The 12,321-nt window shown below is 62.6% G+C and overlaps 5 protein-coding genes across 5 annotated transcripts in view; all 5 read right to left on the reverse strand.

Annotated features, from left to right (window-relative positions):
- Nucleotides 1-466: 466 nt before the first annotated feature.
- Nucleotides 467-2,668, reverse strand: LMJF_16_0560 (conserved hypothetical protein; the record flags this gene model as incomplete). The annotated part of the gene is made up of 1 exon (XM_001682082.1): nucleotides 467-2,668. One exon carries the CDS (start codon nucleotides 2,666-2,668, stop codon nucleotides 467-469), a length of 2,202 nt encoding a protein of 733 aa, XP_001682134.1.
- A 1,237-nt stretch (nucleotides 2,669-3,905) lies between these two features.
- On the reverse strand, nucleotides 3,906-4,298 carry LMJF_16_0570 (histone H3; the record flags this gene model as incomplete). Its single annotated transcript, XM_001682083.1, has 1 exon — nucleotides 3,906-4,298. One exon carries the CDS (start codon nucleotides 4,296-4,298, stop codon nucleotides 3,906-3,908), a length of 393 nt encoding a protein of 130 aa, XP_001682135.1.
- Nucleotides 4,299-4,817: 519 nt separating this feature from the next.
- Nucleotides 4,818-5,210, reverse strand: LMJF_16_0575 (histone H3; the record flags this gene model as incomplete). Its single annotated transcript, XM_001682084.1, has 1 exon — nucleotides 4,818-5,210. One exon carries the CDS (start codon nucleotides 5,208-5,210, stop codon nucleotides 4,818-4,820), a length of 393 nt encoding a protein of 130 aa, XP_001682136.1.
- A 1,494-nt stretch (nucleotides 5,211-6,704) lies between these two features.
- LMJF_16_0580 (putative dihydroorotase) lies at nucleotides 6,705-7,922 on the reverse strand (the record flags this gene model as incomplete). The annotated part of the gene is made up of 1 exon (XM_001682085.1): nucleotides 6,705-7,922. One exon carries the CDS (start codon nucleotides 7,920-7,922, stop codon nucleotides 6,705-6,707), a length of 1,218 nt encoding a protein of 405 aa, XP_001682137.1.
- Nucleotides 7,923-9,668: 1,746 nt separating this feature from the next.
- The window catches only part of LMJF_16_0590 (putative carbamoyl-phosphate synthase), a gene marked incomplete at both ends in the record, with an annotated part of 5,529 nt that continues 2,876 nt past the window's right edge, over nucleotides 9,669-12,321 (reverse strand). The window contains one exon of the mRNA XM_001682086.1: nucleotides 9,669-12,321. This exon is cut by the window's right edge and continues 2,876 nt beyond it. Within this exon, the coding sequence (XP_001682138.1) occupies nucleotides 9,669-12,321 (2,653 nt within the window).

Here is a 12,321-nt window from a genome sequence, read left to right on the forward strand (position 1 = left end):
GCAGAAAACACGCGTCTGCGTGAGCCGGGAAGCCGCCACGATAGCCAGCGCTCTAGACACTGACGCGTGCATCCCTATGCGCGTACGAGAAAGTGGGGAAGGGGGAGGCAAGAGAAGTGCGCGACGGCGAGGGACGACGCAGGTGCTCTGAAGAATGCACAAGACGATCGCAGGGCACCCCTATCAAACTCCTCTCCTACGGGCTAGCGTAGCACACACACACACACACACACACAACGCGGACGTGTAGGGATGATTGTTGCTGTGCAATGCTCAGTCATGCAGTCACTTGTTCGCGCATGCTACTCGTTGCGTTTTGGGGTTCATGCTGCGCAGCTGATGGTATCGCCTCTCGTCCCGCCGCACCCCTCCATGATCTCCTTCGACACACTTCACACAGCCACATACGTGGTGCACCACGTGTGTGGCTGTGTGCACAGCGGAAAAGAGAGGCGGTGGAAAGAGCTTAGCGAATGGCACGTACGGCAGCACAGATGTGATCCACCTGCGTCAGGAGCTCGCCTGCGTCCTGCCCGTACACATCACGACCGTTCTTCACCACCCACCATCGACGGGGTACAGCGCATGGAGCAGTAGTGGCCCCACAACCGCCATGCTCACCACTCCTGCCTTCCCCGTCGGTGGATGCGGGACTACTCTCCGCCACAACGGAGCGCCACCGCAGACGGTGGACTTGCAGCGGGCGGAATATTCGTTCGTAGTAGAGAACTTCGAAAACGTACCAGTAACGGAACTCGTAGTAGAACGGCGCCAGCGCTGACGAGAGCGTCTCCGCAGACAGAACTGTTGGGCTGTGGATTCCGCCCACCGCCAGCTGCTGTTCGAGGCCGAACTCAGCTGAGGCAGCGCCCTTGCCGCCTATGCTGGACGCCTCTGGAGAAGACGACGCGACCGCCCGCTCACCGCAAGACAAGCTCTGAAGCAGTGCAAGACGTCCGCGTTGCGCAAGCATGCGATTCACATACGCCACCCCGGGCTCCTCATTAGGCGGTGTCACCCGTGGCGGCGACGTCGAGCGGAAGCTGCCATTTACGTCGCGCTGCCGTTCGTCGACGTGGTGCGCGGCGTGCGCATCTACGCCCTCACCGTCTCTGTGCTTCAGTGAGGCCCAGGCGAGGGCAGCAGCAGCAGCAGCAGTGGTGGCCGACGACGACGACGACCGCGTCAGCCATTCATCAAACTCGCTTTCCCAAAAAAGCTGAAAGGCATCAGTGGGCAATCCGTCAGCGGACCAACACGCAGAACAGCAACGCCCAACCTCCTCCGCGACCGCCACCGGCGAAGCGCTGGTGCTTGATATGGTGGATGCTGCAGCCTCAGCGCCACAGCTCTCGCCCTGACGGCGGGTGCCACTGCCGCCGTCGCTCATACCCTTGGCGGCGCCAGAGTGGGCCGGTTGGCGCCGGCATCGCGGGCGAGGAGGATCAAAGCAGGAAGGGGAAAGTAAATCCAAGGCATCGCGCGCCGTAACGCACGTCGGCGGAGACGTGGCAGTGGGGCTGTCGCCGCGCGCGAGCACCTGCAAGCCATCCAGTCGCATTTCCTGCACTAGGGCATTCGTGAGATCGGCGCGGTGTTGCTCCCGTGACCGAACACGCCACAGTTTCTCGATGCGCGGACGGTAGACCTGACGCATGACACACGCCACAACAGCGGCTCGCGCGCGCTGCAGCCTCAGCTGCGACTCATCTTGTCCATTCTGGCAGCCTCCTGCCGAGTCGTGAGCGAGATATCGAGCAAGATGGCGGCGCGGGGTGCGGAAGAACCGCCGCAAGCACGCCGTCTCCAGGTCGCAGCGAACGTCGATCGCGTAGTCAATGTAGGAGTTGGCCAAGCGATTGCAAAGGAGTGTGAAACCCTCCCACACAGCGTAGATGATGACGTGGTGCGAGAAAGGAGCAGCGGTGTGAGGCGCCTGCTCCTCGCTGCCACTCCGAAGCTCAAGAGGCGAGCAGACGGTGCCGCCACCCCCCTCTCTTCGCTGTGTGAACGCGGCAACACTTCTCCGCCGTCGGTCTTCTTCCTCAGCCTCGTGTGCGCCGAGCGATGCGTCTCCATCGCTGTCACTAGTCCCGTCATGTCGATGAGCGCCGGCGGGTGCTGCCTCAGCAACTGTGCGGCTGGACTGGGCAGCAGGAGTAGCAGTATCAGCAGCAGCAACAACGACAGTTGTGGGTGCCGTGGTGGCAGACGTGGCATCGGGCGCGGCACGGCGATACTTGCTCAGCTCTGGTAGGTGCAGCAGCACCTCTTCCCACCATGCGTTATGCACCCGGCCTTCCAAGTCGTGTGGGGAGTGGTGCAGGGCGGTGTTGCCGTCTGCGCTTGCGGCTCGCGCCTCGGGCGATGCAGCAGGCGTGCACCTCTCCTCCAGTAGGCTCACAGACACCGTCGGTGCAGCGTGCACCAACACCGACATCCACCGTGCCACGGTGCCATAGTCGATGCACCTGTAGTCCTCGTAGGTGCCCAGTCGCGCACAGACGTCATCGAAGAAGAAGTTGTCTGTGCAAATTGGGTGCAACGGCGAGTCAAGCCTGCTCGCCAGCTGATGGGCGACGGTGGACTTGCCGGAGGCACTGCACCCGATAATGCCAATCAGCTTGACAGTGACGTCGACTTTGATGGCGTCCGCGGGGTTCACCATTTTTACTGTGCCAGGCGATGCGTCTACACCAAGGCCACGCGATGTGCGTTGGCACGTCTAGAAGCTCAGGTGTCCGCTAACCGAGTGAAGGCGCAGTGGGTGACGTCTTTCCTTTCGGTGACTCTCGCAATGAGCCCTGCCCCGCGTCCGTGTGCAAGAAGACGAGGAAAGGGAGGATGTGTCCCGGACGCAGGCACCGATGCAGCGCAAGTGAGATCGGGGGAGTGAACGGAGGGGAAGAAACCGGGGCGAAAAGGGAGGGGGCGAGACAGCGATGCACACGCGTAGCGACGGAGGAAAAGAGAGAGAAGAGGTTGCTGGCTCTGGCGCAATGCCTGCGAACGGCGCGCACGTGCGGCTTGCCGAGGGCGGCCATGGCCGCTCCTTCGCCTGCCACCTCCAACCAACCAACCACCAGAACGTATCCAGTCACTTGTAGACACATCACACGCAAGAGACGGAAGAGATCGTGGAAGAGGAGGCGAAAGTGTCCATTGAGAGACCGGGGGGAGGGGGGGGCAATGCGCCGTCATGTAGAAAGGCTCAGCTGCAGGTGCATGGCGTCCCTAGGCACATCTCAGGAGTCCCTTGGTGAGCACAAGCACACACGCCGGCGCACAGCATCCACCTTCAACTCCTACGACTGAGCTTGCTGGGGGTCCTGAATGAGCCATGATCCTCACCCACGCTCCCTTTCCGTTGCTGTTATTTTTTTTCTCGGGGGAGGGGGTGCGATGTCTACTGATGATCACTAATACATCTGCCACGCACACACGCACACGCGCCGCCACCGGGGAAACTCGAATCGTTTTCGCCTCTGCATGCGCATCTGCCACAAAAACAGGAAAGGCAGTGAGACAGCATCGCAGCAAACATCGCTTTGCCATGCTTGCTGCGATGCACGCGCCTAAACACCTTTACTCTCGTCGAGACGCATCATCAGAGAACGACACAGAGGCACCGGAGATAGACAGTCGAAAATAAAGAGCATCTATGGAGTGCGTGTCGGTGAGCCCGTGCGAGTCCGTGAGAGCGCCACTCACACAAGTACACACACACACGCACACAAGCAACGCTGACTCGCTGAGGGGCAGCAGGTGAGCGAGAGGGGAGGGGGGGCGAGTGCAGAGCGCCGACGCGGCCAACACACAACGCCCTCCCTCCGCTCCCCACCGCAGCCTCTCACCTCGTCCGCGCAACCAAGAAAAGGGCCGCAGCGCACGCGTTGGCCTCGTCTCTAGTGCCGCTCACCGCGCAGGCGCAGCGCCAGCTGGATGTCCTTCGGCTGGATCGTCACGCGCTTCGCGTGGATGCAGGCGAGGTTCGTGTCCGCCATCAGCGACACAATGTACGCCTCCGTCGCCTCCTGCAGCGCCATGATAGCGCTGCTCTGGAAGCGCAGGCCCTCCTTCTGCGCGCTCGACACCTCGCGCACCAGGCGCTGGAACGGCGCGCACTGGATCAGCAGGCTCGTGCTCTTCTGGAACTTGCGGATCTCGCGGATCGCGCACGTGCCCGGGCGCCAGCGGCGATGCGACATCTTCACGCCGGACACCGCGCTCGGCGCCTTCTTGCTCTTCTTCGACGTGATGGTGCGCTTCGCGCGGGCGGTCTCCTTGGTGCGGGACATGGTGGTGCGGTGGGGGTGGGCGGTGTGGCTGGGGAGGGAGGGAGGGGAGGGAGGGGGGGGGTGTTCGATGGCAGTGAGGGAGGATGCAGAGCGCGGTGAGCTGTGGGTGAGTGTGAAGGCGGTGCGGGAGTACGTGCGCGTGTGGTTGGACCAGATGCAGGTGAGAACAGAGGAGGGGAAGCGGAGGGTGGGGAGACAAAAAAGTACGAGGCAGCAACGCGTGCGGGGGAGGAGGAGGAGGAGGAGGAGGAGGGAGGGGCGTGCCACATCAGCAACGGGCGCAGGCGCGCACACAGTCACACGCGAAGCGGCGACGCACAACGCAGGCAGCGCGCCCCGGCGCACAGGCGGACAGCTCGGTCAGTGGTGCTCATGTTTTGCTTGGCGGGCTCTCGAGGTTCAATGACCCTCTCACTCTCTCGGCTGCTGCGGCAGGGCAGCGTGCACGACTTAAGGAAGGCGAAAACAAAGGAAACAAAAACATGGTATCTATGAGGGGGGAGGAAGAGCAGGCCCGCCCTAGTGCCGCTCACCGCGCAGGCGCAGCGCCAGCTGGATGTCCTTCGGCTGGATCGTCACGCGCTTCGCGTGGATGCAGGCGAGGTTCGTGTCCGCCATCAGCGACACAATGTACGCCTCCGTCGCCTCCTGCAGCGCCATGATAGCGCTGCTCTGGAAGCGCAGGCCCTCCTTCTGCGCGCTCGACACCTCGCGCACCAGGCGCTGGAACGGCGCGCACTGGATCAGCAGGCTCGTGCTCTTCTGGAACTTGCGGATCTCGCGGATCGCGCACGTGCCCGGGCGCCAGCGGCGATGCGACATCTTCACGCCGGACACCGCGCTCGGCGCCTTCTTGCTCTTCTTCGACGTGATGGTGCGCTTCGCGCGGGCGGTCTCCTTGGTGCGGGACATGGTGGTGCGGTGGGGGTGGGCGGTGTGGCTGGGGAGGGAGGGAGGGGAGGGAGGGGGGGGGTGTTCGATGGCAGTGAGGGAGGATGCAGAGCTGCAGATGCGCAGGCGACGAAGAGGGAAGAGTGGGCGTGTATGCGTGTGAGAGTGCGTGATAGGAGAGGCGAAGAGGAGGAGGAGGCGGGAAAGGGGCAGGTCGGATCTCGATCACAGAGGCACCGCAGAGTGTTGAGGCACAACACGAAGAGGCGCAGGAGCGCAGCGGCAGACGGGGCAGTGTTGGGAGGGAGGGAGGGAGGGTCGATGGTGCGCACGTGAAAGGGAGGCTCGGCGCCACGACGCGTTTGCGCGTGTGTCTGGCGGCGGTCATCACCAAGACAGCAGTCGTGCACGATGAAAGCGTGTGTGTTGGCGTATGTGTTCGCGACACTTCGGCAGCACCACCGTCATCACAAGTCGTTTTCTGCGCCAGTTCTTTGCATGCCTTGCCTGCTTGAGGGCGCTGCGAATCCTCTCTGCTCACCCCCGTTGCACGTCAGCGCACCCCGTAGGAGGCCTTCGATACCGCGCTGTGCGCGCGGGGGTGGGTGAGCGCATTTACTTGTTCTTCCACAGCGACCTTGACGAGAGGCTGTCGCCTCCACGCGCGGCATCTCAGGGCCCAGCGACCCCCACCCCGCTCCGTGTGCCAAGACGCCAGGAGATCTTCCCCATCCCTGCCGAACGCCGAACCACCTCCGACGGTGACAGGCTCATGCACCTGCGACATGGCAAGGTCAGAGCAACGAATCGCTACAGATGTCGGTGGTCAGCTCCTGGCCTGCGTGGCGTTGGAGCGACATGCGAGGCGGCTGTTGGTGGGTAGAGCTTGAGGCGGGGGCCGTGCTCCCTGATGAGCGAGTTGGCGCACTGCTGCGAGGCGCGCGCCTACGGCTGCTTCACACCAGATGATGGGGGCCTGTGGCAGGAATCGTGTGTGCGTCAGAGGTGGCGGTGTAGGGTGTGGTGCTTGGCCTCGCCCGGTGCACGGCAGGCAGACGGGCTCACCTTGAAAGGCAAAACTCTCACGCGACGCTCACGCGTGCACCTTGTCGAATACCATCGGCACAGCACAGTTCTCTTCGTGTGTGCGTATGCTGCCGCCTCTGCGCTGTCGCCGCGCCGGGCCTTTCGCGGTTGCCACTTGGCGTGTGATGTCTTCGCCCGATGATGGGCGGGACCCCTTCACCACCGTCTTTGGGCGAAGCGCACGCTGCCCCTGCTGGTGTGCCTCCTCTGTCAGCATGTGCCTTAGTTATAGGCCTTGTGCCGGCGGTGCTGACGGGTGTCACCTGTGGAGGGGAGGGTCTTACACCCCACACATACACACACGCACCGGCCACTTCAACACACATCACCCACCTCCTCTTACCCTTCGCACGTCCGACAACGTATTAGTCCCGAAAATGGGAGCGGTGGCGGAAGGGGGCGAAGGTTCCTGCAAGCAGCATCACCGTCTCACTCATTGGCCAGGACACGTCCGCGCAGGCGCCACCCCTCGTAGGGGGTCCATTGGCATTTGGAGTGCAGCTCCTCGCCGCGGACAGTCCACTCGCACGCAAGGTCGAAGGAGCGGTGCGGCGCATCGGGCTGTCGCAGGTTAAAGATGCGATTCGGATTCGTGTGCAGCACGCGCACAACGTCGTCCAGCGTCAGCGTGCGCCCCTGATGCTCCGCCGCAGCGAGCGCAGACGGCTTCGCCGCCGTCGGGTGTGGCCACTGGCCCGCCACCACGGTTAGCAGCAGTGGAACCACAACTTCGATGGCCGGCATCCCACTTGGCGGCTGAGCGGCGGCGTCGCAGTGGTCCTTCTCGGCGATCGTGTGCGGCGCGTGGTCAGTGCCGACGCAGTCTACGGTGCCGTCCAAGAGCCCGGCCCAGAGCGCCTCATGGTGCTGCGGCGGTCGGACCGGCGGGTTCACCTTCACACGCGCGCCACAGCACGAGTAGTCGGAGGTGGTGAGAAACAGGTGATGTGGGGTCACCTCGCAGGTGAGCTGCAGCGTCGGGTCGGCCGCGCGGGCCTCGCGGATCAAGTCGAGGCTCTGCGCCGTCGAGACGTGGGCGAGATGAAGCGGCGTGCGGCACTGGCGTGCCAGGGCTATGGCGCTCTGCACGGAAGCCGCCTCCGAATCTGCGGGGCGCCGCAGCGAGTGCGAAGCAGGGCCGTCATAGGGGTGCTGAGCGGCAGCGGCGTCGTTGATCTCCGACTGCTCACAGTGGGCGACGAGCACGATCTGAAGACGCCCGCACATCTCGAAGCTCTTCTCCACGACAGAAAGGCTCGACTTCATGTTGCCGGTGGAGTTGTCGAGGTACAGCTTCAGTCCGCAGCAATGAGTCTTGAGCTCCGCGTGCGCCGGGTTCGTCCAGAGCTCCTCGAGCTCCTGCAGGTGCGCCTCGGCCGTCGCGCCAAAGAAGAAAAAGAGCTGGCAGTGGGCGTGGGCGGTGGCCTTGGCGCGCGCCACCTTGTCCGCCAACGCAGCAACGCTCTGCGTTGGCGGGCTCGTGTTGGGCATGTCGCAGGCAACAGTGATGCCGCCGTAGTACGCCGCGGTGCTCTCACTGGCGATGTCCGCCTTGTGCTCGAGGCCAGGCTCGCGGAAGTGCACGTGGCAGTCGATAAGAGGTGGCAGCTGCACGACCGCCGTCACCGACGTAGGAGCCGAGGGCATCTCCCACTCTCTGTTCGTTCGTCAGGAATGAAAACGAGAGCAGAAGGAAGGGGAGCAACTAAGGAGAGAAGAAGGCGAGTGTGGCGTATAAAGACCTCGGTGGGCTGCTGGGAGAGGCACACCACAATGAAAATAGCAGGGTGTGCGCCATGTGCGCAGCGTGCCATGCGGCGGCGGAGTGCGTGCACGCGAGTCAGAGAGAAAGAGAAAGGGGAGGAAAAGGGATGGAGTGCCGTGGTTCCGTCGAGGTGACGCATTAGTGTCCGCCTAAAAGTGAAAGGCACTGTGGCACAGTGAGAGCAGCAGCAAGATGAGGCCCACAACTCATCGAGAGCTCCGTCATACACATGCACGGACGCAGAGTACCTCGCGTACGCCAGAGCACAGCTGCGTGAGAGCTGTGTATGTGCGCGCGCACGCGCTGCCATACCGACGGCCGGTCAGCTCAGCGTCAACACCGCAGCACCCGAGACACTGCGGAGGAGCACGAAAAAGTTGCGTCCTCTCTCCATCTCGTTGCCCTCACAGACTCTTGAGCGGCGCCACCACCCATCCCTGCGACGCCACCCCACTCTTTCGGCCCACCCCCGCTTGTGTTGCTTTCCTTATACACTTCTTACGGTCTCAATGTACTTAATTCAGTGACACGCACATACGCACATCCAAACACGAAGCCTCTGCCATCTCGCCACGCCCGGTATCTCTCTCCCTCCCTCGCCTTCCTCGCCATCCCCGTCGGTAGGGCAGAGGAGAGGAGGAGAGCCGACGGATGGGTGGTGGCCGTTGCGGCCGCCCCAACGGGCGCTCGACACCCACGACGGTAGGCATCGGGCCCCTCGCACGCACACTCCACCACTACCCCCATCCCCCCACCTGCCTCACAAGTCCCACAAGAACTACGAGAGAAAGACGTGAGCTCACACGCACGGAAGATGAGGGAGGGAGGGAGGGAGGGAGGGAACGACCCCGCCGACTCGCGGCTGGGGAGGGAGCGAAGAGCAACAATGGCACGAAGCGCTCCAGTAGAAACGAATCATCGCACATCAATACAGGTGGAGAGCGTGGCGACGAAAGAAAGAGAGAGAGAGAGAGAGAAAGAGCGCGCACACACACATGGCGGAAGCGGTGCGCATCATATATCCGCAGGAGGAGAGAGGGAAGGGGGCGGACAGACGTCGGCCTCCCTCCCCTCATTCTCCCCCCATCCCCGCATGTCTTGCTCTCCCAGTCCTACTGGCACACGTCTGGATGCGGGCTGCCATGTGCGCCCCTCGACAAGCGCACAACAACACGGACACACCACCGGCGTCTTGTCCTCCGCCTCGTGCGGTTGCTTCGCTGAATAGTTTCGACGTATCCCACCTATGCCCCCACACCCACACACAAGGCAGCGGTGCACCCAGCAGACGCTAAGAGGTGGAGGCATCACACGGCGGCGGGGTGGGGTTGGGGAGGGGGGGGGGGACATGCAGGAGTCGAAGACGAAACAAGGAATACAGGCGAAGAGATCTTAGAAAAACACGGCCAACAACAGCATCGCAGACCTCTCGAGACACGACTCCCACCACAAACACATACACATACACAAGCTGCACGGACACAAGCGGAAAGACGTGCGAGCAGCGGCATCCATAACTGCAACGGAGAGACCGCGGCAGCGACAGCAGCCTAGAGAGGCACGCGCACACTTTGAATTGCCACTGCTCGTTTACATGTGCTTGCGCGCGTGTTGGCGTGTATATGTGTCTACCACTGTACGTCGCTGAAGGAGCCGTTTCCAGGCTGGAAGACCTCCTCGAGCTCCTCCTCGGTTACCAGCTGCGGCGCGACACGACGGTCAACCGGGTTCTGCACGTGCGACAACTTCAGGAAGATGATCTCGCCCTGGTGCAGCTCCAGCTCCACCACGCCGCTCACGTCGCTCGTCAGGAAGCGCACCGCCTCGATGGCGGACTGCGTGTGCTTCTCTGACAGCTGGCCAGCGCCGATGTTTTGTGACACGTGGCGCGAGTATATGCGGAACAGGTCCGCGGCACAGCGGTCGAAAGAAACGTCGTAAAGGAACTGCAGGCCGACGGAGAGCAGATTCATGCCCGGTGTCTCGTACATGGCGCCCTCGCGCGTGCGGGTGATGCCGACGCCGTTGCGGCCGGCGATTTCGTTTGCCATCTGCAGCGCCAGCAGCGGCGTTACGTCGATGCCGTTGATGTTCACGCAGCGCGCACCGCGGAAGGTGAGGGACACGAACTCTGGCGTCGCGCTGCACTCACGCACCGGCTTCACTAGCGATGGGGCCGGCAGGCTACGCATGTCGTCGCCGTAGTACGTGCTACCGCACACGGAACTGTGCACCTGAACGTTGTTCTTCACCGTCGCCTTGATGCCGTGCTTGCGCAGGAAGCTGATCTGATCGGCCACCGTCTCAAAATCCTCCATCAGCCGCGCGTCGCGCCACGCGTTGTAGACGCCCATCTCAGGGCAGTTGCTGTGCACGTATTTCTCAAAGCCCGCCTCCTTCTTGTTCTGCTTCGACGTCTGCGCCACCACGGACATGCGACGCTGGCGCATCACCGGGATGAGGTACTTGCCGAAGATGTACCAGCTAAGTTTCGAGAGATGCCAGTTGTGGCGCTCGTCGGCGGACTGGCACATGATGAGGTCGAACGCCGAGCTCGCGATCTCCGAGCGCAGGTCGACCACCTCGATCGGCACGTTCAGACTCTGAAACGCCTGCTCGAAGTGATCGATGTCGGACCCACCGAGATAGGCGTGAAAGCACGTGATGTTGAGCCCCTCCTGGCTCAGACGCAGCGCCAGCACCTTGCTATCGTTGTTGTTCGTAATCATCAGCCCGACCTTGTGGCAGCGCAGCATGGCGCAGTTGTTGTTCTCGACCTTGTGGTAGATCTTCGGCACGTAGTGGCGGAACGGCTCAATCTCGATGGACGACGCGGGCAGGTCCATGCACTCGCAGAACATTTTAACAATGCTGGGCTCCGTCAGCAGAGGAATGTTGTAGTCGACGGCGAGGCGGCGCACCCAGTAGTCCGGCGGGGCAGTCTCGCGGGTGCAACGGCGCAGCACAAAGTCCCGCCTCTTGTCGCGAAGCTGAATCACAAGATCAAACTTCCCCTTCTTTGCCACTTCCTCGTCGTACACCGCGAGACGGTTGCTCTCGGACACGTCGCCGGGCGGCAGCTCGCTGCGCTGGAGGAGCACCTCGCACTGGATGCCGTACTCGTGTAGCACCGCCGCCGTGTTGGCCGTGCCGTACATCTTCAGCCCACGCCGCACAAGGTGCTGAATGTACGGGCAGAGTGCCTCCGTCTGGCTGTCCACGTCACTGCTAAAGAAGACGCCCTTCTCCGGGATCTTGAAGTTCTGGCACAGCATTGCCTTGAGGAACACCTCGTGCTTGTCGCGGCCAAAGACGCCGATCTCACCAGTGGAGGCCATCTCAACGCCGAGGATCGGGTCCGCACCGGCCAGGCGGTTAAAGCTAAACATGGAGGCCTTGCACCCAATGTGCGTCATCTTGGCACGCTTGATGGGCACGAGGTTCTGGTCCTTGCGCGCCAGGAAGGCGGACACCATCACGGAAGGGAAAGAGATGCCGAGCGTCTTCGACACGAATGGAACGGAGCGGGAGCTGCGCACGTTCGCCTCAATCACGCGCAGCTGGCCCTCCGCCGTCAGCAGGAACTGCACGTTCATCGGCCCCACCACGTCGAGCTTCTCGGCGATGCGGTTGACGGAGTCGTATATGCGCTTCATTGTGTCCTTGTCGGTGTTCTGCGGGGGCAAGAACATCGTCGCATCCCCAGAGTGCACGCCGGCGTTTTCAACGTGCTCGCAGATGGCGTAGCACAGCACACGACCGTGGTGGGCGACGATGTCGACATCGTACTCCGTGGCGGCTTCGTAGTACTTGCTTACCACTACCGGGTGCTCGCCAGAGACAAAGGAGGCCTCCTTCAGGTAGCGCGTCACGTCCTCCCTGTTAGCAATGACGGCCATGGCCGACCCGCTCAGCACGTAGCTCGGACGCACCAGGGCAGGGTAGCCGACGGTGTCGCAGAACTCGTGCACCTGCTCGACTGACGTGGCCGAGATCCACTCCGGCTGCAGCACGCCGAGTTCGTCGCACATCTTCGAGAACTTGTTGCGGTCCTCAGCCATGTCGATGTTCGCCGGGTCAGTGCCGAGAATCGGCAGCCCACTCTTCTTGAGGCTCAGGGCCATGTTCTGCACAATCTGGCCGCCCAGCGAAATGACGACGCCGCGCACGCGCTCCTTCGTGAGGATGTCGAGCACCGTCTCCTCCGACACCTCGTCAAAGTACAGGCGGTCGCACTCATCGTAGTCCGTCGACACTGTCTCAGGATTGTAGTTGATGAGG

This window comes from Leishmania major, chromosome 16, assembly GCF_000002725.2.
Source record: "Leishmania major strain Friedlin complete genome, chromosome 16".
NCBI lineage: Eukaryota > Euglenozoa > Kinetoplastea > Trypanosomatida > Trypanosomatidae > Leishmania > Leishmania major.